This window comes from Betta splendens, chromosome 2 (genome assembly GCF_900634795.4).
Source record: "Betta splendens chromosome 2, fBetSpl5.4, whole genome shotgun sequence".
Taxonomy (NCBI): Eukaryota; Metazoa; Chordata; class Actinopteri; order Anabantiformes; family Osphronemidae; genus Betta; species Betta splendens.
Genome location: NC_040882.2, coordinates 25187149 through 25214362, shown reverse-complemented (window position 1 = coordinate 25214362; position 27214 = coordinate 25187149). Strand labels below are relative to the sequence as shown.

Here is a 27214-nt window from a genome sequence, read left to right as displayed (position 1 = left end):
CTGTTCTTCCGCCTCGCGGGACTTTAATGCTGCTTTGCGGACGATGTATGTTTTCATTATGAGCCGCGGCCTCATTATCCATTTATGCGGCTGCTCTCCCTCGTGGCTTGCGTGCACGTGAGGAAATAATTGGACGCGAGTGACTCTGATGTGGATGTTTCGGGCTCCAGACAACGCCAGTGTTCGGACCCCAGCCATCCACCGCACACACTCGCTGCATGTTTTTGTCATCATGCATCTGTGGCGCTGCTGAATCCAACAAACAGCTGCTGCCCGTAGCCGCTGTCCTTTAGAGCGGTGGCCTCAGACCTGGTGGAGGCCGCCGCGCCGTAACCTACTCGGGTTGCAGCGGAACGCGCGCTTGGCCGGCGCGCGGCCCTAGCGCCTCTCCTTGAACCCCCGCCCGGGTTCACGCGGCAGCCGCGGTGATGTCATGACAGATGTCCCCCGCCTCGTTCCGCCGCACGCCATCACGCGCGTGGAGCGCTTATTTATATCAGCGCTGTGACATTTGCTTCTGCGTATTGGTATGTTTCTGCCATAAAATGCTCAATTTGCGCTCTATACTTGGATGACGGATGCCTTGACATAAGAACTGATACCTCGGAGATGATTATCTGCAACACAGTAGATATGAACATTAACAGATTTTCTCTCCATTATCAGGCGGGAGCAAGATTAAATCACGTGGTCCCCACTTCCACCCATCGAGCTGCTACCGGCTGCATCCTGGCTGTTCTCACGTCGGGCCTCGGCCGCCGGAGGAGCTTTTTCACATTTCTGGCCCATTATGCTCGACTGGGCCTTGATGAAGCCAAAAGTACCTGCTTTAATTGCTGTGTTTTATAGACTGTACACAAGGCTACCCTCGCTAAATACAGCATGCTTAGATTAATGGGAGCGTTCAGCGTTAGTGCATTTTTAATGAGGACTGGAGGCTGCCAGGCTGCTTTTCTATACGATGAGGCGCACCTTCCCCTTCGCGTGTCACACTGGCAGGGTGCACCGTGGCGCCCACCAGCCGGGTGAAGCTGGTGAGTCCCACCCGGCAGACACGCCACAGTCTGTGTTTACAGCGTTTTTCTAAGTCTGACGGTGCGTCTTGAAGTCACGCGGACCCACACGCGCGGAGACGTGAGCGGGCTGGTGTTTTTCCACGTTCACACACCGCGGCGCACCTGTTGTCGCCGCACACACACACACACACACACACACACACACACACACACACACACACACACACACACACACAAACGTGCACAGAGCTTATCAAAGAAAAACAAGTTTACAGCCCGATGTGTTGCAGGATGCAGGGTGTGACCCTGCTTTGCATTTGCATGTGGAGTGCAATGGAGTACAGAGAGTAGAAACGGCAGTCAGCACACAAGATAACCCCAAACATTCACTCTAAATTTATGCCAGGATCCTATTCCCTCTCACTGAATTAATGCTTTAATCTCTGCCTCTTTGTTGCATGTGTACTCGGGCCCAGTGTGCGTGCGTGTTTGTGTGTGTTGGGGCGTTGGGGGCGGGGGATTATATTTCTCAGCAGCCACTGTTTTAGTAGTTCTTTTTGGAATGAAAGAATTTTGCACAGAAGTCCGGCGTCTGAGAAATTGCACCTTTTGCCATTTCAGTCTTTCCTCTATTCAAAGTCACACCAATAGTCCCCATCAGTTCTGCTGTCTTTGCATTTCTCCTCCACAAAGAAATAGCTACTATTCTATAATAGAAGATTACCTTCAAATGCAAGCTTAAAAGATTATGCGCTTTCATATATGTCTTTGAGGTCCATTATTCGATGTCATTTTTTGAACATTCAGTCTTCCCTCTAACTTTTTTTTATCTTTCCTTCTCTTTGGTTGTTCCCTCATTTATCTGTGTATCTTTAATTCACTGCTTTATCTATTCAAATAATACTCACTCGCTCACTGCGCCGGGAAACTTTCTCTGTCTGCCTTTTTTTTTTTTTAATATCCAGACACCTATGTCAAACCTGTGACTTAATGTGCTGCATCTTTGATCCTGCGGTTCACTCGGCATGCAGCACCAGCAACATGTCCTCTGACAGACCATATCCATAATTTATTCCATTCGGAAATGAAAAATCAAACGTATACTGGGGAATATTCATTTTTTTTCACATCACCGTCCTGCCACCTGACTCCCCGCATTATGAATTATTTTGACGATTGGTAATGATGTCCTGTGTTGGAAGGCCATTACAGGAGAGGGGCTTAATTCGCCCATTGTTAATTAATTGCTTCATTCTTAGCGGGAGTAATAAAAATGCTATTAAGTAAAATACCTCTATCATTAACCTAACTTTGTTAATATGGGTATCAGTGGGGCTCAATAAACAAAAGCTGTAGTGCCTACTGCCGCTCCGGGGTAATTAAAAATGCACTGTCATTAATTATATCGGATGGAAGATTATCCAATGAGTTGACTATTCCCTTCCCGGGCGAGCGCTCCATCAGGCGCTCAGTGCGAACACAAAGTTTCTAACAGGCCCGGACCTCCTGCTGTTCATCCGCAGTGGACAACTGCGCAGGTGAAATCCAAAAATATCCTATAGTTGTGCAAAATGAAGCACCGTCTGTGTTTTCCAGACGATTCCCGGCTGCAGCGGTGCATTTGCTTTTATAATTATGCCACCCACAGTCGGCGAGATCTTAAATGCACTGCTATGTTGCCGTTGAGTCATAATTCTGCGTAACACACGGCTCGCCTCCTTCACGGGCAGATAAAGGAGGGGAATTATGCAAACTGTTGTAAAATGTGTTTGGTCAAAGGAGCCATAAAGCAATCGGCAGGTTAAATATCTTCTATCTGGGCTTTTATAAACAGACCTGTTTGCTTTATTGGTAAGACCTGCAGATAAGAGAACATTTAATATGTTTACTGTCGCTTCCACGCCGTAATGAGCCATAAGCTGCACTAAGAGGGAGACGAGGGGAAGGACGCGCGTCGCTTCGATCCCGCGTCTCATTGCGCAGAGATCAAATGCAGCTCCCTGCAGGAAAAGCAGGAAGAGTCAAGCTGAATTGCCAGAAGACCTCCTGTGTTGCGTCAGTAAATTCAAGTAATTCAAGTGTGTGAGCAATATCGGCGGCGGCGGTATTAGCTGCAGAGATATTCTCATTTGTTTGTTCAAAGCGACAGCCATGACAGCAATCACTCGCGCCGGGAGCAGGCCTTGAGACGAGCGTTTGTCGCCTGGGCTCATTGTTTGCTTCCTCTTCACTATCGCCTTCATCCCCTCCTTTTTTCCTCCTCCTGTCTCCATCTTGTCACGTTTTTTTTTGAAAAACTGGCGGCACAGGCGTGAAATTGATGTGATGAAAAACTCCTGGGATATCTCTATGAGACGTTTGCTTTGCCGTCATGGCCGCCCTCGCCCCCCCCAGCGCGGCTCTGGGCTTTCTGCTGCTATTGGGGGCAAACTGTAAATTAGCCAGCAGCTATCGGAGGTTAGCAGCCAAGTGGATCGCTGACCCTGCTTTCCTGCCAAGCGCGGCCCTCGCGGACCGGCCTCCGCCTCCGGCTGCGGCCAGAACTTCGCTCCAGCAACACGAGGTTTTACTTTCTGTTCATTTCAGATGTCTAACATTTCCCCAGAAACGCGTCTACAGAATAATGCCATGTTGCTTTGGCAAATCTTTAAATAATCTCGGCGCAATTGAATTCATGCAAACCCGATGTTGCCTTCAATGTCGACGTAGTCCAGAATTGCTTTCACACTGACAAATGACTGATGCTAAACAAGGAAACCGTATCTTCACAGTGTTTCACGAGAGCTTGTTTCGCCGCGGTGCATTGCATTTTTAGTAGAGACTTCCCAAACAACCGAGGAAATACAGGGTGCAAGGGCAAATAAGAAAACTCGGCCCTCAGTTCTGTTGATTGTAGCATCTCCCGCATGAGCCATGAACTCAGGCTCTTACTTATCCCCGCGCTCCACCTTTACAAGGCGAGATAAGGGCAGTTCAGGCCTATTGTTGCAGCCGACATGACCCTAAACATGAAAGGGCATCTTGGCCATCTCCCATTGTTTGCAGCCACAGTATATCGAGCTACGTGAGCCCATCTTTATGTGAGGAGCAAAAAAAAAACGAGAGAAGCCTCTTAATTAAGCGAGCGAGAACGTAAGTGACTTCCTATGTGCATAAATGAATACACAAGAAAGTAACTGTGTCATCCTGGATGTGGATAAATGAACAAGCTGCTGAATGCAAGCGGCGCTAAGTGGGTTAGCATGTAAATAAATGAATAAGTTAGCAAATTAGTGTTTAAGTGTGTTAGCATGTAAATAAATGAAAGAGCAAGTGAATTACAACGCGAAGGAGTTTGCAGGGTGAATGAAGACGTTCCGGGAGCGGGCGCGAAGACTCAGCGGTGAAAAAGACGTTATCTCCCTGGAAAACAACAGAAAAAACCCACGCCTTTGAGGACGGAGTCGCTGAAGCGCTGCTTTTTCGCGGGCCGGCGCCACCAGAACATCTGGCTGGCGCATGTCATATTTCCTCATGTACGGATGACATGCCAATTACTCCTTAATTACATGCGTCATCTGGACCAAAGTGTCCAACGCCAGAGCTGATTAATCCTGTTTATTGTAGCAGCGCTGACAGTCCCAGTGGACGCGCAGCCACAAAAACACAACGGGGGATTATTGGAGGGAAGTCTGCAGGGACGGAGGGTGGATGGATTTAACGACTGTCTGACAGTTAATCTGGCTCCTGATTTGAACCGCTGATGATCAGATAATATGAGCCTAAGTGATGGAAACTGTTTTATTTCCACATGGTGGAAGGGACGTGGGGCGACGCGGCGTTTGACTGGAAACACGGCAAAACAACAAACACAAACAAAAAGGCTGCGGTTGCTAAAAACATTCAGGTTGCCTACTCACGAGGAAAAGCAAACATTATTGCTCAGCACAATCTGCAATATGCTTACAAGCCGCTTTCATGTTGACGGATGGCTGCCAAGTCATTTGAATATCACGTCCGGCGAAAATAACGATTCCACTTTCCATCATCTTCACATCCTCATCTCATTATTTCTCCCAATTTAACGTCGCTAACGAGGGAGGGGTGCAGCTTTATTTACACAACACGAGAGTCACGAGGGGGCAGTGAGGTCGCGTTGGCAGGAGAAGGAGCAGTGTGTGTGTGTGTGTGTGTGTGTGTGTGTGTGTGTGTGTGTGTGTGTGTGTGTGTGTGTCTGCCAGTGAAAATCTAGACCAGCCTGTAAATGAATACGTGGCGTGTGTGAGCCAGATTCCCATCGCAGGCAGGACGGCCTGAGACTCTGACCGGAATACGAGGGGGGTGGAAACATCAGATTAACAGCGAGAGTTCAGAATGGAATGGTCCGTTTATCAGGCGACGGATGGAGCAGCCGGGAGCCTGGCGCGGGGCGCATCCCCTCCCTCCCCTCGCGTGACCCTTTGTTGGGGTCCACACTTCCTGGGCCTCCATCGCTGCTCCTCGTCCGCGGCTCCCGTCTTCCTCTCCTCCTTCCATATCCGCCTCTAATTCATGGCCCATCTTTGTCCCATTCCTTCTATCACTCACAGCGGCTCACTCGCTCTTGCTTTTGTTACCCACTGTCACACTCTCTTTCAGCATTCGCTCCGTCTCCATCCATCTGCTTCTTTTGTCTCTTTGCTCTTTTACACTAGGATGCCTTGGCAAAAATGGGTATTGACTGTGCCTCCTTTCTCCTCTCATCCCTCCTCCTCCTCCTCCCGTCACCGCGCACTCCGGCGGTACATGCTCCTTTTTAGGAGGTGACGTGAGGAGCGGTCCAAATGCACCCTGTAAGGGGAAAAAAGGTGATGATACAATCAGATTTACTGTGCCGTAAGGATTTTTTCAGGCTCGTGGTTAGACACGCCATATGCAGGCTGTATGAAAGAATTGCAATTCGCATGCATTTTCCCCTCTATCTTATTCCCCTTTTCTTTTTCCTTCCATTGCTCAAAATAATTAGGCTGCAGTCTGTGGACTCAGGGGTGTAACGTTTCTGCTCATGTTTCCATGGTACAAGAGCAACAGCAAAGGAAAACTGGTTTCGCTGCTCCAGAAATTTCTACCTGTGTGTCACCCCAGCCCCCACCACCTCTCACCCTCCTCCCCCCGACGCTGTTCCTGCCGTGGAGTTCCACCAGGCACAATGCACTTCAGCTGACCTAATTCTTGCCTGGCACTCCTCCAGTACTAAGAGTACATAAGGACTGCACTGTCAAGGTATTCAACTCAGCCTCTCTATTATTTTAGAAATCATGCAACATCTGTTGTGCTGTGGGCCGTCCTCGGGACTCGCAGGAGGTTTGGGCGCTTTGCAGTGAGATGCACCTAAATTTGCCGGCAGCCAGTGATGAGATCTCATTAATGTATTTTTCAAATTCCACAGTTCATATTTCGTTCCTGCTGCCTCTTTTTTTTCCCAAACATGAATTTTGTTATAGATATTTAAACATGCAGTTCACAATCCAGACATGATCCGATAAGCTTGAGCACATCAGGGAAGAGATGCTTCTCGTGCTGCTTTTAGATAACCCAGATTAAACCTGCTGCAAACATCATTACTTTTACAGACCGCGGCTTTTGACTTACTGGGTTTAAAGTTCATATAAAACTTCAAATGCTGCCTTAGTGGATATCCAGCAGGACGGTGGGCGCTCTTTTCATGTGCCCTTTTAATAGAAAGCGATTTAACAACATCTCCTCCACGCGAGCGCATCTCATTTCCTCCAGTTACATTGCCGGGCATGTGGCATCTGTTGGAATTTTACAGCAATTTTAAAGTTTGGGTTTGCTGCGTTCCGAGCACAGGGAGTGCACCAGTCTTGTTTATGTATGTCTGTTTGCAATGGTCCATAAATTTTAATATTCCTTGTGAGTGCTATACCCAAGCAAAACACAAAGTGCCTTACAAGTCCCTGCCCTGAGCGCTAGTTTAGCACAGTTCTCCACCAAGACGCATTACACCCCAGTCCTGCGCTCACAGCTCACCCTCCTTCCTCCACCACTTTCCACATGCATCTTGCATGACTCGCTGGTGATTTTAAACAAGCCCAATAACAGCCCTGCAACGCGCTGCTCTGATGGGAGACTCTGACTCGCGTCGCCGTGTGACCGTGATAATATTCGTCTGTCGTGGAGGCGGCTGCGGCGGCGGTTGGGGGGTGGGGGGCTGCGTCTCCCCCGGCTCCTCGACAGCAGAGCCGGAGTGGGGAAGGGGAGGGTGGAACCATCCTGTGTCGCGCCCCAGGCTCCTTTTTGTGTTTACCAGCCCCTGCGTGGGATTGATGCTATTTTCAATTCCAAAGCACAGCCGTGGCTAACCGGCGCTAGCCCCTTCATGCCATTTGCCTTAATACTGTGGGCCGGACTCACCGCGGGGGGGAAGTAGCCGCCATCCTGAGAGTGGCTAAATGACACAGTGGAGCTCATTGATGGCAAGGATTACACACTTGAACGCAGGTTCTCTGAAGGGCACTACAAAGTGAGGGGATGCTAAACCTTCACGGGGAGAAAGCGCTAGCTTACTGGAGGTCAAAGGTCAAGCGTCGGCGTAACGTCTGCATCGCACTGTTTATCCTGTTAACGTATAAAGCATGAGTGGAGACCCAGTAAATGCAGTGATGCCGACGTACAAAAGGAATGAAATGTGTGTAAAGTGTTTCAGTTCAGTCTCCGTTCGGTCCCATGCGCTCATTTGACCCAACATTCGAACCTCATGCGTGGATCCTGTTACACTTCCTGTTGCCACTTCTGTATGAAATTACCTCCTATGTTATCGTAGAGCATTTGGCCGCTGTGAAACGTGACCACTTCCTGCGCTGCCCTCCAATAACGGGGAAAAACAATATCACTTATCATGTCGAAAAATGACCCCTTGCGCCAGAAATCCGAAAGCACATGAAACGACAACTGGGAGAATGACGCATAGGCTGTCAGGAATAGATGTAGCACTCCGCTTTACCTCTGGCCTCAATTAATTCTTATGAATCCAGCCACTATGTATTAAAATGGCCAGATGCTAGGATAAATTCTGTTGGGAGCAATGACATGCAGCAAAGTGATATGAATCATCTCCCCTCACTGTGTGGCTCCACGCTCTCACAGGGCCTGCAACACAATTTATGGAAAAAGGGAAAACAAGACAGCCACTTAAGTATGGATGGACTGTCAACAAAGACACTGGTAAAAACAGTGCATTACAAATAACCATGCAGTCGATATTCCTCTGCTGGCGCGGTGCACATTCGCTCCTGACCGGAAAAGTTCCTATTCCATTCAATCTAAGAGCAGAAATGCAAATAGGAGCGTGCGTAGCGTGAGTCAGGCCACGTTGAATATTCAAACAAAGATAATTATCTGTGGATTAGCCTCGTTTTAGCTTTGAGACTTCCACTTGTCAGCTGACTCTTGGGAGAAATTGTTTAATCATTAAGACCCGGTGCTTTCTGGGAACTGCCAGCAGCACAAACCGGATTCAAGTGAGCGCGGTAGTAATTTGTCTGCACGTGGAGCGGATCATGATTCACCCACAAAACTTCTCGCGCCGCTCTGTTTTCATTTTCGTGGCTTTTAATGATGCGTTTGTCTGCGAGGTTATTTTCTGCGTTTCTGAACACGTCGGCTCCCTAATATGACAAGATACTATGAATAAAGCGGGTGCGAACTGCTGTTTGCGCCCCATGCTGTGGCCCCTGGAGAAGCTGCGTGAAGGGTGGTGTAAAAGCAGCCCCCGAGGCCGCGTGGGCCGCGCTGCCCCGACCCTGTGCCGGCGCTGCCCGACCCGAATACCGCGTCCGCCCACGCTTGGCCGTCCGTTATGGGCTCTCGGCACCTGAAACAAAAGCTGTGGCATTTGAGCTGGTACCTGAGCGGCCGGCGGAGGAGGACCCCGCTTTTCTTCTTCAAATGAGTCCTTTATCTGCAAATCTATTCGGCCGCGTGCGTAAATATCCAGCCTGTGGAAAGAAAAAGGACCGAAGGCCGGTGCAGAAAAGGAAATCTCAGCGTGATTTCTAATTTTAGTTTCTGTTGAATTAACTGGCGTGAAGGGTACAATCAGATAAGCACGTGTCGCTTCAGGAGAGAGAGAAGAAACATTTAGCAGCGGCTACAGCTGCACAAAAGCACCGACGCCGTGCAGATTCCTGGTGTTCTGCACAAACTAGTCATGAAACGTGATCCGATCTAGTCACAAATAACAAAACGTATGAGCAGCCAACTGGGACGACCTCCACGGAGCTCCACTGTTAAACAGGCGTGTTTGCCCTCGTCACAAGGCTTGAACTCCCTTTATCAGAAGGAAGCCACCAGCAGTAGGCGCTCAGGGAGGGCGACCATCTGCCTCCAGGGGGTGGAGACACAGCAGTGGGGGTCTGCAGGACCCCCCCCTTCACGCCAACATGTGGGTTCCATGTCTCTGATGCTGTTAGATGCTGATGTGATGCTGATGATCCTTCGTGCTCTCAAGTGCTTTCCTGCACATCTTGGTTTATCACGGTGCCGTTCCTCAGGTTGAGAGGAACCAGCGTGACCGGCGAGCGCCGGCACCTGACTCGCCCACATCTGTTGGACACATAAACACCGTGTAGAAGCCGACAGGTTATTTAAGCTGCGCATTGTCATCACAGAAGGACTTGAGTCCCCGTTGCCTCCTTTATTTCTGCTGCAGTCCCCAAGCCAGCAGCCATCAAGCTCCGTGTCACTCCCATGCTGCCCCAGCGCCGCGCTCTGTGCGGTACTGGTCCATCTGGGCTCGGTGAGGTCACTGCACACGCCACCTGCTCCAATTTGGGTTTCGCTCGGGCTTGTGGGTAGCGTCTCTCGGCGCTCGTCGAGAGGCAGATGTATAGATTTAGCCCAACAAATGCTGCCGGATCCTCACACGTGCACGTACATGCGCCGTCCTGCTGCGCGCGCTGGCATGAACGCTCATAATCAGTCCGGTCCCAGAACCTTTTTACAGGTTTCTGTGCAATTTTGTGTTTAATGAGACTTACTTTATGTGGTTCAGTAATTTAGGGAGACAATTGCTCCTTGCATGCTCAGGTGGAGTTAATAGGCTTACAAGACTAAAAATTGAATTGAGGTTAGCTTATTCCATAGAGTGAGATTCCTATTACAGCCAGGCTTTATCACAAGTTCACTTTCTTCCTCACAATAACGTCTATAAACAGAAATATCCTTTCTACACTCTTTTATGTATTACTGTTTATCTAAGGGAATCCCTGTGTGACAATAACAGGAATAATTTGCATATAGACTTGCGCTTCAGTTAGGTGCGTGTTGCGGGAAGACGGTAACATTTAGATTGTGTTGAGTGCGCCTGGCATTAAACGCACGCTGTTTGAAATGTCCACAGAGCGCGTGTTTGTGTTTGGCCGAGGTCGTGTTGCCTACACACGTCCTGCTGACACTGTATACACGGTTGATACTGCCACCTGTCCCCTGTACTGTCTCTACACGAACAAAGAAATACTTTTTCGAAAGACCGACGTGGACTCTGTGATCCTCCACGCGCCAACGCACGCACGTTTGAAGCTGCGCTACAGAGTTGACGCAGGAGTGGCGCAAACTGTGGAGAGTCCAGATCGATACTTTAATCGGCAATCAAAGATTCCTGTGCAGCCATTTGACTTTGTTGGACAGAAGTGGGAGATGCCTTATAAAATATATTTTAAACCTCACCATTTCTCACGTTTGCGGAATCAAATTTGCATTGATTTGTCAAAGAAATCAACGCAAAATATGTGTTCACAAAACGTACATGTGTGATTTGGGTTGTGATTCCGAAGGAACTCCATCCAGAAATTCAATCTTTGAGCAAAGGCAGCAGGATTTCAGATTCCTTTTTGATCGCGCGTTCCGCTGTAGACTATATTTACCATATGTTCGCATGGAAAAGCCGCGGCGTGCTCTTCACATGGATATTTTTTGCAGCGCGCGCAGAGCATTTTACTATGTGCGCAGCCAGACCCCGCCTGCTCCACGCGCGTCACTGGCGAGTAGTGTGGACGCGGAGTCACTCCCCTGCCTACTTTTAATAGCTTTGTCATGTGATGGAAAGCAGTTGTAAGACAGGTGCCCTCGGTTCATTCTCGGCGAGGGGCAGCAGTTGCCTGTGTGCGAGCGAGTGGGAAGCGCGTGTGGATTTCTTTTTTTTACTTGCTTTCTTTCTTTTTTCTTTTTTCTTTTTTTTGAAATTTTCCGGGCCGTCATTCAGTGGCTGGATGGCGTGGGACAGGTGTAACCAGGACTCGGTGTGGAGAGAATTAGAGGTGAGCGCATCTAAAAATCCGAATTGTTTTATCTCTCTAACCCTCGGGACTTTGCTTTTTTCCCCTGGAACGATGGACCACGCTCGATATTTGAGACAGTGATTTCCACACAACTCTGCGCTCCGCCGCCGCTGCCGCCGCCGCCGCTGGCGGCGACTTGCCGGTGTAGTGCGCGTCTGGACGCAGTTGAGGATGCGGGGGACATACAACACGGGAATACGTATGAGGAGCGGAGGGATTGTGCGGAACGTGCCTGCTCGCCTCAGTTAATGGTCCTGTTGTTGTAATGTGCGCACAGGCTCAGGACCAGCATTGCATTGCTCGTAGGATCTCTGTTCACTCGGAGCGAGTGCTTGCAAGCAGGCGGATTTCTCTCCAGCCGCGGACCGCGCGCGCTCCGGCGCCGAGAAGGTTTTTCGTGCCGAAATGACAGAAATGTCTCAAAGTCAGGTATTTCGCTGACGCATGAAATCCGGTGGCGATAACAATCCCTTTGATGTGCCGCCTCGGGATCGCCTGTTATTTTCCAAAGGCGAGAGCAGAGGTTGTCCACGCTGGTGCGAGCGTGTCTGGCGTTGCGCAGCGGCTCCTAACGCGGACGGTGCCGGCCACGTCCGCGCGCCGACGTCCGGCGAGGGAGCGCTGCACCGCCCGCAGGGTCACGTCGCATCCAGGCAGACTTCATGCTTTCAGGCTCGTGCGCATTTGAGTTTGCCTTCTGCGCATTTGTGCATGTGATAATCCCTAAAAATGACTCATATGCGCTGCCGTCGTCGCTTAAATCTGTCTTTTTAAATGTTCTCGTCATTAGGAGTGAAGCACTTGGAGCTTTTTAAAGAAGGCACATCAAAAGGATACTTATTCGTCCCCTCTTCCTCTAATTTACCGAGTCTGGCTCGCTTGTTATGGGCGTTCAGGTCTACCTGGCTCTACCGAGGTGCTGAGGTCTCACACCGGAGCTCAGTGATGCTTCAGAAAAGATGTCACAGTAACTACATGATGCAGCTGCAGCCGGGCTGCATATTTGATTTCATCCGCGTTGCGTGATGGGGATTTGAAAAAGAAAAGCTACGGGTTTTGATAAAATGACGAGTCTCTTATTTGCGACTGATTTAGGAACCGCTTTGCGTCCAGTCACGCCGCTTTTCCACTTGGATCGCGGACGCAGACGCGCACTCTGTCACTCCGGGCAGGCGTCAAGAGAGCGTCGTTCGGTGCACGAGCCGGCGAAACAATGAAACCTCGCCGTTTTCGGGATCGGTCGTGTGCGCCGCGCTCCGCGAGCGGAGCAGGTGCTTGTATCTGCGCCGCGTGCGTGCGTGCGTGCGTGCGTGCGTGCGTAAATCACCGGAGCGCCTCGGTGCGGCCGGACTGCGGCCGCTATTTTAACGGTGTAAGTAAGTCAGATAATTGGCCACAGGACGTCCAGCCTCAGCTCGTTCGCCTCCCGTTACCGTGCCTTGTCACAGTGGATCATCTCAGGGGGAAGCCTCAGACGCAGTGAATCCGTGCCCTCCGCCGTCGCTGTTGCAACATAACAGATTTGTCTCATCACAGTCTTAAGTCATCGCGTATCCGTGTTGGTGCGTTTCCGAGGACAGATGAACTGTGACACAAGTGTCTGGGCGGTTTTTCCTACTTGGCACGGCATCCGTCTCCCAGCTTTGCCCTGAGCCGAACCCGGCTGTCATCCCCCTCCGTCTGCGGCCAAATACCTCCCGGCTTCGCTCTCGGATATCGCTTGTATCTGTCTTGAGGCCGTCCCGCAGCGTTAATACATGGCCTGGCGTATTGTCAACAGAATTAGAGCCGCGTAACCTATTAGGCGGCAGCCGCGGAGCTGCGTCCGCGCCTGGATTTGCATGTGCGCAGTCACAGAGTGTAAACACGCCTCGGCTCGGCCTTTTAACGATCCCTGACGACGGAGCTCAAAGTTTGCCTCGTTTTTTGCGGAGCACAGAGAGATGCTCATTTGAGCTCTTAGTCTCCTGCCTGCGGGTTGCGCACTCAAATGAGTCCTCAATTCATAACGAAGAGTTTTATTCTGATGGACACGAACACCCATCAAAAAAATAGGGATTCTGCATTAGGTTAATGTGATTCAGACACAGTTCCCCGTTTGCACCAGCGCAGGGCTGATCTGTGCGGGGAGGAAGCGGCAGCAGCTGCCACGTACAGCACACGTTGGCTCGATTACATAAAAGCGGCTGGTGAATAAGGAGATCTCAACGGGCGTCAGCGTTTGGCAGCGCCGAGGCCCGCTCCGGTCACAGCGACGGCGGGAGGTCCAGCAGCAGCCGAGGGGGAACGGGGTGCAGGTCTGCACAAACAGCCCTCGTTAAGGCCGCCCTCGTTAAGGCCGCCCTCGTTAAGGCCGCCCTCGTTAAGGCACCAGGTCGCCATGCGGCTCCTCTGTCTGATCTGTTCCGTGCTTCCTGTCTGACTCCGGTTCCCCTTTTCTCCAGTGCGCTGCCTTGGTTGGCGAAGACCAGCCCCTGTGCCCGGACCTCCCTGAACTCGACCTCTCAGAGCTGGATGTCAGTGACTTGGACGCAGACAGTTTCCTGGGTGGACTCAAATGGTACAGCGACCAATCAGAGATCATTTCCGCGCAGTATGGCAACGAGGCGTCCAACCTATTCGAGGTAAGCGCAACTCGGAGGCTTTTCTGTATTCCTTATTCATGCCCTCATCAGTACGTCTCCGCTCCACTTGGTCATGTATAAACCAACGCTTAGTGTTTCTGAGCATCGCGCTGCGGTGGAACATCTGTGATTCCATTATATGCGCTCCCAGGGGTCACGAGGTAGCTGGAATAATAACATGCCTTAGCAAACACAATCTGCTATCGCACTCTTGAACGCGAGCCAAGCAAAATGTACAACTGTTACCAGTTTACAAACATGCCTTTACGCGGCTCCAAAGTGCAGGGAGGACGATAAGAGGCCGATAAAGGCGCGGGACCTTTGTCCCCTTGTTGGGACGGCTCGGCTGGCGTTGGGCTGCCTTATCACAAGCGCGAGGCTCGTTTCAGCGCCGCTGGTCACATCTGAGACCACGCTCCGGCGCTGAAGTCGGGACGCGGGTTCTGTTGCAAAACACTTCTCACAGGTTGGAGTGTAAAACTTTAATCTTTCCACCTCATCCTTCGTCCCTTTTCTAACATCTCCCAGTCTCCCTCCGTTCTCCTCCTGTGACAAACGAAACCCGCAGAGGGCCATGATCTGGCTGGGGCCATAAAGCCATCGGTCCTGGGACTGATTTCTAGTCCCCAGTTCATTATAAGCCTTTATCAGTGCCAGGGGTAGACAAGAAAGACTGAGATTGGATGCTTTAGCCTCGCCTCAGGAGGAAAAGCCCTATTGGAGATGGCAGCGTGTGTGTGTGTGTGTGTGTGTGTGTGTGTGGCGCGTGTGTGTGCACCCAGCGGCCCTGTCATGTCATCACGTTTTTAGGGTCTTTGCTGTTTGTGTGTGTGTGTGTGTGTGTGTGTGTGTGTGTGTGTGTGTGTGTGTGTGTGTGCGTGTGTGCCCCTCCTCTGGTCTTGCAGGCAGCAGTTGATAACACTAAATTCTTTCCACGTTTAACCTCCCACCACCTTTTCAGAGTCCCTTTATATCAGCACACACTGCCTCTCTGGACCTCCTCAGCGCACACACGTGAGGGGGGGGGGTTTAAGTACTGGCCGGTGTGACCGTGGCTCCTCTGTCGTCTGAGAGTGATATGCTTCGCAGCCGCTGGATAAAAATACCAGTGACAGTGAATGCATGCGCCGCTGTGTTTGTGTGTCAGTTCAAAGCACGGCGGAGCTTAGCGCCCGTCGAGGATCCTAATGAGGGAACATGCTCTGTGCAAGGAGCCGTGTGCAACTTCCAGTGTGGGAAATAGCCTGCGTGTGCGTCCGCATTTAGACAAATATTGTACATCGCAGCGAGGCTGGCGGGTGTTTAACACCCTCAGCAAAGCAACACCTCCATTATGCGCGGATGGTATTGAAGGGCTTTAATCAGGCAGCGCAGACTGGACCTCTGCAGCCAGTGAGACACGTCTCAGGCCGGGGGATTTTTTTCTCCATCTTTGGAGAAGTTCTCGTCACCGTATGAAGTGCTCAGTTCATCATACGGCAGGACGCGGCTAATCCTGCTTAATCTGACAGGGGAAAGTTAGCTGCTCTGCAAAGATCAGAGGGCTGCGGCTGCGGCTGTGCGTGTATGAGAAAAAAGCTGCGGAACGGCTAAAATCTGCCCGTCGTTTATTATGGGTGCGATCGGGGCTTTCGTCCGTCCTGTCCTGGAGACGGAGCAGGTAGCGCAGCTTCCGTGAAACAGCTGGCAGCAGCTGTCACACTGAGGCCTCCGCTCCAACGTCCCCGTTGAGCAGCGTTTACTCCGACTTCAATTAGTTCAAGCAAGTTCCACGTGATTGGGAGGAAAGGTTTTACTAGCACTTGAGTAGAGTTCAGCCTGCGTGAATAGCGGCGTCTCTGCAGAGACTTGTACAGAGGACACGGCTTCCAAACAGTGTGTGTGTGTGTGTGTGCGACCCGTCCTCCAGCGCTGGGAGATCACAGGCTGTCCCCTGGCTGCCTCTCGGCTCCGTTCCCTGCCACCGTCCCAACCGTCCCTGACGTGAAATGTGGGGAATGATACACCCCGACCCGCCTCTCCTGGAACAAACACACACACGGCAGCTAATGCTCCTGGCACCGAGCGCACGCACGTCTTCGGAACGGAGCGGCCGCTAAAGTGCACGGTGTATTTTGGGCCGCGGTTGCCGGGCGGCGGTGACTCCGCCAGGATCCCGGTGTCCTGCCAAAAACAACGGCGCTCGGGTTTCACGTCAGGCCCGGTTGACGGACAGGCGTCGGTGGAGCCGCGGGTCCCTGGGGCCGCGCGGTACCTGCGCCGGCGATGACGGACGGACAGGTGGACGGAGGGACGGGTGGAACAAAGGGGGCGCGGGGATAAAACAGGGCAGCGGACGGCGAGACGGACGCACGCGGTGACAGATGGGCAGCGGAGGCAGCCCACGTGAGGCCGTGGACGCCTGGACGCGGGCCAGGCCGGATCACAGCCCTATCACCAGAGCTTCGCAGGTGATAAAATAAGACGCGCAGGCTTAAAGTGTTATGGTTTTATATGTGGGGGGGGGTGCGTGAGCTCGGACTGTACGGAAGCTCCGGCGCTTCCTGGCGAGCGCAGGCGGATCAGGGTGATCGGGTCGTCTTTGAGGGAACACGCTGCCATTTGAAATGCTCCGAACGCGGCAAACAAGCGCTTCGCTCCCGTCCCCATGCAAAAACGTGCACGTGGGCACGCGGGCACGCGGGCAGGCGGCGGGCGTTCGATCGGGCGGCGGAGACCCTCATTGTCCCTGTTTCTGCTCCTCGCTACACGACGTTTGCATTTATTTGGCAAATTTATGCTGACATTTGAGAGTGCACCACCCACACCAGTTCAGCTCCAGCAAAGGGTGTATGAATTATCATATTCCACTGGATAATATGATTTTCTCAAGTGAGTCTTATTAGAATACATCATACTCTCCTCCTCCCAGGTTCCCTTCAGTTTTCGCTGCGCTGATGTATTATTTTCATTGTCTGATGGGAAGGAATCCGGCATCGCTGTCGAGCTGAGGGCAAACAAGCCGTTCAGGCCGACGGCGGCGCTGCTTTGTGTTACACAAATGAGAGGCGTCTCACACGAGCGGGCGCGGGCAGACGCCGCAGCGGCGCCGGCCGGGGCCGTCCGGGCCGCTGTGATCTGGGAGCGTCTGTCAGAACCACTCCACAACAAGAGCTCTCAAACCGCTGCCCGGCGCTGCACCGCGGGCAGCGCTCGCTGACACACGCGTGTGTGTGTGTGTGTGTGTGTGTGTGTGTGTGTGTGTGTGTGTGTGTGTGCGTTTTCCTTCCCAAGGCGAAGCATTTGTTCCCGGCTGATGGGAAGTTGAAGCTTCAGTAGCTAAACAAATATATTCTGGCCTCCAACAGTCGCTTCTGGAGAGAAAGGCTGGAAGGAGGAAGAGAGTTGGGGGGGGGGGATAAAAGCAGCGGGTGGATATGACCAGATAAATAAATAAAAAATGGCCCCTCGGGGAATGTTTGGAAAAAGAGCAAGGGAACGTCCTTTAGTCTTCGGTGGCTGCTTGGCTTGTCTCTGTAGCTCTGCTCCTCTGTCACACACACACACACACACACACACACACACACACGCACACACACACACACACGCTCCGCTCACATTCCCACTGGGCTGCTGCCGCTGATTGAGGCATGGTTTGGTGTCCCGGCCCCAGCTGATCCCCGGCCCCCCGGTGGATTCCCATCTCTCACCGCTCTGCAGCCAGCGGCTGCTCGCGTGCTCGCCTGTGTGCGTGCGCGTCTTTGTGTAATTGAGACGCCGCGGACAAAGATGAGATAGTGGACTTCTGTGGCTAGACGCAACATCAAGCCTTTCTGTTTAGCGTGTTCATGTGTGCAAATGGCTATTTTTAGCACCTGGGGTAATCTCCACTAAGAGCCTTTCAGGGCTGTTTCACTTTAACCTGGCCAAAACACTAAGCCAATAATCCACCCCCCACCCCCCACGCCGCCCCCCCCCCCACACACACAGCGATGCCACGCGATAAGACCGGCCTGCCTTGTATTATTTAATAGCAGACACTTTGGAGTCGGAGTAAAGTACAAACAGCCCGTTCTGCTATTCCTCGTACACAATGAAAAGAGACAGGACGTGCAAAACGGTGTTTGCATAGAGATGAAATACGCTGATCAAAGAGGGGCAGGAAGAGCGGTACAAAGGAAAGCGGGAGAGCGATAGCCAGGAGTGAGACGGCAATAAAAAAAGAGGAAAGAGGGGAAACCTCAACAGAGACGTGAGAGGAGGAGGAAGAGGCTTTCAATCAGTTAGAGGCGTGATTCATGGCGATGCCTTATCAGGCCAGGGTGATGGGCTGCTCCTCCACCGCAGGAAAGACCCATCGATCCCAGGCAATATGTGGGTGTGATCGCGTGAGGCGCAGGAAGTCGGCTTCTGCTTTGGCTTCGCCTCGTTCTCAGGACCTGTGTGGCTTCGTGACTCGCCGTCTCCCAACACGCCCGGCGTCGGCGGGTGTGAACGTGCACCATCACCTGACAGTGGAGTCGCAACAATAGCAGAGGCTCTTAATGTTTTATTCCCCTTCTGTTTATTTTACCCTGAACACTTCTTCGGCTTTGCACGTTTAAAGGACTAGTTTTGCCCTGGTTGGGAGTTTATTTTGAAGAGCTCTGTCATCCATGCAGAAGAAAACCCTCCCCGTTCTAACTAAGCTTTATGATGTGCACTGCATGCTTATAGCTCCAGCTTATTTCCCCCCAGAAGCATTTAAGTCTGCACAGGCCTCAAATAGTTCAAGAGGCTCTCGGAGGCTCTGCTGATGCATGAGTGACTGGATGCTTGGATGACTCACTCGCTGCCCAATCAGTAGCTTCTGAGTCTGAGCTGAAAGCCGAAGCATTTACAGACGTTTGGTTGCAGCACATGGAGAACGTTCCTCCCGTCCAAATGTTTCGAGACGAATGCGTCCAGATCTGATCACCTGCTGCGACATATCATTTAGATCCTCCTTGAGCGAGTGCTGAGCGGTGCATCCAGGATGGACTCTGTCTAGACGAGCGTTTTCAGACCACGCCTCGTTCTGTACGACTTTCTAATGTGTCTCGTAACGACTGATGGGCAGATTTGGCCGGGATCTGGGCGCTGGAAGCTTGTCATCAGATATCAATGACCATTGATCACTCTGCATTTGGCAGCCGTTGCGGTGTCTGGTAGCGTGTGCAGGTGCGGCGGGAGCGCTCGGCCAAACCCCGGCGGCGAGTGGCGAGTATGCGCCCAGGCCCAGGGCCATGTGATCTGTATTCCACAGGGGACGAGTCCCAGATTAAGATGAAACGATCGGTGTTGATGCTGAAAAGAAAGACTCTAAAAGATTCCGTGGCCCTTCATCCTTTTTTACAGTTCCCGGCCTCACATCGAGTCGGGTTTGTATCGACTTACGTGCACTATTCCTTTGATGTGTTTTCATTTCTCCAGTTGTAAAGATAGGACCGGCCCCAGATCGTTACCGCTTATCCAACACGCAGCGCCTTGTGAAGTCGTCCAGGTCGGACCGCGGCTTCCACACATAGACTTACGTACGCAGCACTTGAAAGATTTAAGATTCAAAAAAAAAAAAAAGCCTGAAAGTCCACGAGGAGGAGACACACACAACCCCCTCCCCAGATAACACTCACAACAGCCTGTGTGGATAAGAGTGCGCCGCAGTGGGAGCCTCCTACCTGTAGCGCTAGCGTTAGCGCTAGCGCTAGCGGCGAAGAGGCACCCACTCACACGCACGCGTGCAGAAGTCAAGCTAACTAACAATGCGTTTATTTAGTAATCAGCAAATAGTGCTTGTGCTGCGAGGCCTTGATAAGATCGCTTGCCTCCGTGCGTAGCGCTTTTCCACGGCGTGCAGGACTGAGTGAACTGGAGAGGGTGAGCTTTTTTTGCTGCAGAATCAAATTGACTGCAAAGATTACGGCATTTCAATGATCGTAAATGTGTTGTCTCGTGCTTTTTTTGCCGCATACAATAATACATGCACACAAAGATTTAAAAAAGGAACAACAGCATGTTCTTTTTTCAAGAACTAGATCTTGTCCACTGTACCTTGGCTCTCCTTGAGTTGGCATCTGTCCTACGAAGACATTAATGTGACAAATGAAACGCCACAAACCCTCAATGGTCTTGGCCGGGCCCGAAAGGTCAGCAGCTGCATTTGGTTGCGGGTGTGTGCACCTGCAAGTGTGTGAAGGTGGTGTCAGCGCTGGATAATAACACTCAGTCCTCTGCAGGGGGAAAAAGTCCTTCTCTGCGCTCCTCACAAATCTATGGAAATGTCAGACTCAAAGTGACCGTCCGGCCTTTTTGTGTGGCTTTAAACGTGTGTGCGCGTCGGTGTGTAATTGTTTCCTGTACAGCTACACTTCACTGCATCTCGTCCAGGAACTGTTGCAGTGTCTATTTAGCGAGATGGACACTGGGAACGCTCTCTGCTCTCAGGCTGCTTCCACACATTAACAGCGCAGCCGTATGGTGCGCGGCCGCTTGCTTAGTGGTGCACATTTAGAGCTATTTGCATTCCATTAGGCGAAAGGAGCAGCCGGAGCAGGGAAGCGCCGTTCCCCGCGCTTCCGGCTGAATATTCCTCATTCCATGCTCAGACTCTCCTGCTGCGGCCGTCGGAGCAAGTCGGGGACGGAGCAATCACAGCAATCAGCGTTTTTCTCGTGCCGATCCGATCGGGAAGTCGATGCCAGAACAAAAGAGAGGGTGTCCAGTGGTCAGGGTGCTGGGTGATTCTGGACCATCTGTTGGAAGGCTGCAGGTGGAAACAACCAGAACGCACCGGACCCATCGTCTGTGTGGGTTCTGGTTGCTTGTGATCTCATTCAGTGATTCCTGACCTGTTTGAAGCCGTGGGACAGTCCTCAGAGTTCAGCTGGTCACTGGGTGAAGTGTTTTTCCAAGCAGAGAGTCGCGCTGTTGCCGTCCCCTGGGTCGATGTCTCAATTGGATCTGGCCTCTGTCAGGATGTGTAAGAGTTCTCTTATTTTGGCTTTGGCTCCTCTCTCTCTCTCTCTCCCCTCCTCGCTTTCTCTTTCCGCTCCTTCATCCCCATCAGCTCATCTGATAGTGTCTCAGATGGTTCCCTGGAGATGCATCATCTCTGCACACACAGACATCCCGGTCCTCTTTGACGGGTCGAACCGTTTCCTCACTGATTTGTAACTCACATAACCTTCTGCTCGGAGACGGATGTCGGTGATGTAAACAATCTGCTCCTCGGCTCACGCTGAGAGCTGTAATTTCTTGTTTAAATGGAGCCACAGCGTCGCTTTTCGAGCCAGGGATTATGACAGGGAGCCCAGTTGTGGCATCGCAGCTAAGCAGGATGGAGGATGGGTGTAAAATTAGCCGCCCGGTGCCGGTACCGGACGGTTTTGTCTGCAGGTCCGGCGGATCAGCTGGAACCAGACTGGTGACAGCAGAGGAGGTTTCCAGCGCTGTGATTTGATGACAGCCTTGCGTTTGCTGCCTCGTGCTGCAGAGCCCTTCGCGGGTTTGACGCGTCGCCTGGCCCGTTCCAGCGCCACCACCTCGCGCTCGCAGGTGCGGACAGAAGGACTTAACGGCGTAATGCATGGTTCCGTCGCTCTGCATAGGCCATAATCACCCTCTCTCCATCTCAGTGAGCTCATGCTAAATGACCGGACGTCTCCGGTGGCTGCCGTGATTTGTCTCTCCGCCGAGCATCGTGCCGTACCTTTGCCCTCCCCGCCCCCCCCTTCCCCGCTGCCATATGTTGTGCCTGTGTGACCGGCCGACGTGTCAGGCCTGACTAACGCTTTAACGGCACGGCTGACTTTGATTTATTTCCTCTGAAATCTGGGGGCCGGGGGTAATAACACAGAATGACATTATTTGTTTATCAAATCCAAGGTTGCATTTCTTGGCAGAGTCAAGATGTGATGACTTGATACCCCCCCCCCCCCCCCCCCACCACCACCACCACCTCACCACAACCCCCCTGCACCCACACACACACACACACACACACACACTTTAAACTACACGTCATTTAATTTTGGGGCCAATTCATTATGAATCCTTTCTCTCAGATTTCCACAAAGGGAGAAGTAGGAAAGATTGAGCGAAAGGAGACAGTGAGAATAAACAGCACTTTAAATACCAGATGACCCATTTAATGGGAGATATTTTATCTTCCCGCATCCAGAGTGTCTGTCACATGCACTGCCTCTTATTTGAAGATAGCACGAGGCTGTTTAGTCTGTTGAAACTTCATTTTGGTGTTATTCAGTAATCAGATCTATCATTCTGGCACTTTTACAACACATTTTGGTTCCCTTTAACATGTAAATGATGCATCGGCCCGAAAAAAGCTCGTTAGAATGTGATCCCTGGCAAATTTGCTCGGGAGCTTTGAATCCTTCAGAAGCAATTAGCAGATTTAATTTGGCTATTTGCCCCGGTGTTCAGAAGCAAGTGTTTGTTTAAAGCAGCACCTTCACCTTCCGTTATCAACTGTGTGAATAGTATCTGCTGGAACACAATGCTGTGCGGTGGAACTCAATAAAAGAGTTAAAGGCAAGGACAATCTCAAAGACAGTCTGCCTGATAACAAAAGGGCCTCACCTCATAATGAACAACTGGAGGTGGCTTTCTTTTCTCTGGCGTGGGGGAGGCTGGGGGGACGGAGGGGGGAAAGGAGCTCTGCCAGCACTTGCCAGCATGTTTTATGGCTAATTGAAGCATTTGGAATAAAACAGCCACAAAATGGCACCCTTTAGAATTGGAGCGGGGTTAATATATTGTGATCCCACAATTAGCCCAGGATTGTTAAGATCTCTTTAATTCTGTGAGGTCCATTAAGCGGGATGGGAAGAAAGTGCCCCCGTTCTCCTCTCTCTTTGTTCTTCCTGCCCTCTTTCCCTGTCGGCAGCTGCTGTAGTAATCAATATAAGTGGACGTGGCCGTCAGCAGGTTGCCAGGTTATCCCGGTCTCATCCCCTTTGGGTGCCATAGCTTCTGAAGTCTATCCACACAGTGATTTGGTTTATAAATATACAAAGGGTGGAGTGAGTCATTGTTAGCGGGATGACTTTGGAGCAGAGCTCTGCGAGGAGGTCCTGGAGACCACCTTCCAGGACGGGGTCGTGGATCCAGGCTCTGTGCCGAGTGCAAACGCTCCGCTCCTCACCCCAGCTTTTTAAATCTCCACTTGGCCCACGAGTGGCTCCACTAGAGCCGCGGCGGCTGCAGCGTGATTGTCACGACTTGGGCTTTTACAAGAGTCTCTTTTGGAGTGCGAGAGTCCCTTCTGGGCTGCAGTATCTGCAGGGATACAGGCTGCATGCGGGGGGTTCGGAAACAGGATTGAGCGCGCTACCTGAATTTGCCCAATCCTCCACAAACCGTGACATAATGACGCCGGCACAGCCCGCTCGGCTTAATGTAACCAATGCTACACAAGCCCAGACTGCAGGTTAAAGAGATAATGACAGCGCACTCAAACACAGCACTGCTCGTTGTAGTTGCTGAGGTTGGACCTAAACAGATGGCTGGATCATTATGGACTCATTTGTGATCATCTAAAATGATCCCACTTCCATTTTCTCCGCTGAGGATGCGTGTTTGGGCTGAGCGAGGGCTCCGGCTTTATCTGCGGCTAATACCCTCCCGCTTAGCGCTCAGGTAATAACACGGGTTGCTGGAAAATGACGAACATTTGGGTGGCGCGCGGTTCCAGCACACTGGATCTGAAGCTCTTTGCAAGTAATTAAGCAGCACGGCACCTCATACAGATCAATTTCCTGCAAGTCGTTAGCGTGCCAGGACGGCGTGGTCCGGCTCCACGTCACCTTATCTCTATGAAATATGTGCCTTTATCATATTTTAATAATGAGCGAGCGCCCGTGTTGTTAGGGGGGAATCTACTCTGATTAACAGTCTCCTCACTTTTAGCTGACCAACAGAGCCCCTATCTGTGTCATCTATCGATCCAACTTTATTGGTGAACATCCATCCATCTCCATCTACTGTATGCTGGATGTGTAATATTAAGAAATGAGTGGGGAGACGGACTCGAGTGGACGGGTACCTTTTTGCTCGTGTGGGGTTTTTCATCTTGGACGTCCGCTGTCGGGGCTCATCTCGGCGTAATGATGATCCCGCAGCGCGCACAAAGGGATGTGTTGTTGTTGGACTGGCCACCGAATGTCCCGAGGTGATGACGCTGTTTATCTTTCCACTGTCTTTAAGTCCCCGGGGCTTTTATGGCCCTGGAACCTCCAGTTCCTGTTGTCACTTGTCATTGCACAAAGGCACAGCCGCGCACACACGCGCCCTCTTTGCCGAGCGGGCCGCATTCCTCACGCTCCTAATTTCCACCTATACACACTCTCTGTATTCCTGTTGTCGGCTCTCATCTCGCTTTTGCTCGCTCCTCACCATCCAACTCAACATACTTCTCCCGCTGTCTCTTTATTTCTCACACACAGTTATAATCGGAACCACGAAACAGCCGACTGCAGCAGGCACACGCACATCAAAGGGGAGCTGAGTGGCAAGAACAGGCTTTATTTTCATAGGATGTTGATGGAAACTCCCCGCTCATTGTGAGCGTCGGCTGTCAGCCCAACATTTGGAAACATCACATGTATTTAGTGGTAATTCTCTTTATCGGAATTTTGCTAGCGCACACAACTGATCCTTTCTCTTTTCCGTGGGGGATGAGAAATGAGATTCAACTTCTGCTTATTGTTTCCTTCACCCCTGCAAACCCCTGTCTACCGCAGCTCACCCCAACCCGTTCCTGTCGTCCCCAGATACTAGCTACTTGTCAGCCTGGTAATGGGTTTCTTGGGGGAGATATTATTTTGGTCCAGTAAGCTGCGTGCTTAAAATATGAGTGACAGGCTTGACTTACTTGCACATGGAGAGAATTTTGTTTTTAAAGACTGCTAAAATAGAGCCAGCTCCTCTGCTGCACAAAATTGAGGCAAAAAAAAAAATCTTCACAGCGAAGGCTTGCATGCAACCACCCACCACCTTTACTTCCCTGGAAGAAAAAAAAAAAGAGATGCAACTTCCCCTGACTAAAATGTCCTATTTTTCCTGTCTCTCCTAAGAAGATAGATGAAGAAAATGAGGCCAACTTGCTGGCAGTGCTTACTGAGACCCTGGACAGCATCCCAGTGGACGAGGACGGACTGCCTTCGTTTGAGGCCCTGGCAGATGGGGACGTGACCACTGCCAGTGACCGGAGCTGTCCCTCCTCCCCCGACGGCTCGCCGCGCACCCCGGAGCCCGAGGAGCCTTCCCTGGTACGACCAACAGACCACTGCTCATGACTTTCCCATTACCACCATTCCAAAGTCACAACATATGTCATTCCTGAGACGTGAAGTCCACACCTGCTGCTGCCCGTTTGCCAGATACGGCCACCGGGCCGAGTCATTCGTCCGTTTGCATTGGATGGTACCGAGTCCGGGTTCATCGTGCAGCGCGCGCACCTAAAGCGTCCAGCGATGCAGATGCAGAGAGGTGTGAAGTGAATGGAGCGGATCAGTGTGTTTGCCGCCCCGTGCTAATTGCGTAACATTGCCGTCGCGGTGCCAGAACGCCGCGGCGGGTCCAGCCATGGCTGACACCGTGCCACGGGCCCCGAAATCGAGCCGGCACGTCATGAAAGCGAGGGAAGAAAGAAATCTGTCTCATGTCGTCTGCTCGCAGCGGGTCCCCGCTAATCTCCCGTGCCCAAATCATCATTTCTGGCAAAGCGACAGAACTCTCAATAAGACGTCAGCTTACCTTTGTGCTGTTATTTTTACACATAACCGTGCCATCTGGGCTTCTTCAGCCTAACAGCTCTGACCTACATGGTGTGTTATGTGCAGTTCTAGTCCATTGTGTTCAATGCCGGTTCGTTCCAAATGACCTTTAGCCACATGCTCCAGTGTTTATTCAATCACATTAGAGAAGCCTGGTTCTGTGTACACACAACACCTGCACAGGAAAGAAGCGCTGGACTTGTCCTGTCACTTACAAACATCCTGTGCAAGTAACGTTACAGTGCAGTATCGCTCCTGACTCGTTCTACAGCACAATCACAAAGCACACGCTGTGCATTTGAAAGAAAATGGTCATTTGCATACGCCATGCTCACTTCTCCCCGTCCTCGCTCTCTTTTCTTCTCCTGATTGGGTCCGTTCGCAGCTGAAGAAGCTCCTTCTGGCACCAGCAAACTCCCAGCTCAGCTATAATCAATACACAGGTGGCAAGGCACAGAACCATGCAGCCAGCAGCAACCACCGGATCAGACCACCACCTGCCGTCGTCAAGGTAGGGACGCACACACACACATACACACGCACACACATGCGCACACACACATACACACGCACGCACGCACACGCATGCACGCATACACACACACACACACACACACACACACACACACACACACACACACACACACACACACACACACGCATACACACATGCACACACACACACACGCAGGCACATACGCACATACACATGCACACACACACGCACGCAGGCACATACACGCACACACACACGCACATGCGCACACGCACGCACACACACATACACACGCACGCACACACACATACACGCGCACGCACATGCGCACACGCACGCACGCATACACACATACACATGCACACACGCACGCACACTTCCTTGTACTTGTGTCGAAGTGAGAACCTCCATTGACAGGATGCCTTCCTAAGCCCCCTACCCTAACAATCACAGCTAAAGGCAAACCTCTAACCTTTGCTCTAATCCAAACTAAAACTCAATTCTAACCTTAGCCCTAAAATTACATTTTAACCCTCAAAAATGCCTTCAAAGAAGTGAAGATTGTCCAATATGTCCTCACTTTGGTAGGAAAGTAAGTTTTTTTGGTTTTCACTACAAGTACACACACACACACACACACACACACACACACACACACACACACACACACACACACACACACACACACACGCTGCCCACTCCTGTACACAGTTTCTGTCAGTGTTTGTTTATCTCTGTCTTGCTCCATCTTGTTTCTGGTCTCTCCCTCCGTCTCTCGTGCTTTTCTTGTTTTGGTGGCTGCCTTTAGAAGACGTTAGACTACTGCTCTAGTCTACTTTCCCAGGGGGCCATCTCGTAATGAAAGCAGGCTGATTGCTGTTGGGCTTTCCAGGCGCGGCATCGGCACCGTTGTCTCATTAGCTCCACCACTTATCTGCCTTGGTATGGTGCCTGTAAAAAAAAAAAAAAA

The 27214-nt window shown here is 51.4% G+C and overlaps 1 protein-coding gene across 9 annotated transcripts in view; it reads left to right on the top strand.

Moving 5' to 3' along the window:
* ppargc1a (peroxisome proliferator-activated receptor gamma, coactivator 1 alpha) overlaps window positions 1–27214 on the top strand; it is a 191118-nt gene that overhangs the window by 146359 nt on the left and 17545 nt on the right. For 3 of the 9 annotated variants that reach the window (XM_029143087.3, XM_029143090.3, XM_029143094.3), the window contains exons 2-4: window positions 13777–13956; window positions 25047–25241; window positions 26134–26259. In XM_029143087.3, coding sequence (XP_028998920.1) covers window positions 13777–13956; window positions 25047–25241; window positions 26134–26259 — 501 coding nt within the window. Of the gene's footprint in view, window positions 1–10844; window positions 11762–13776; window positions 13957–25046; window positions 25242–26133; window positions 26260–27214 lie in introns of those variants that run through there. The other 6 variants (XM_029143086.3, XM_029143089.3, XM_029143093.3 and 3 more) reach the window with 6 other exon arrangements.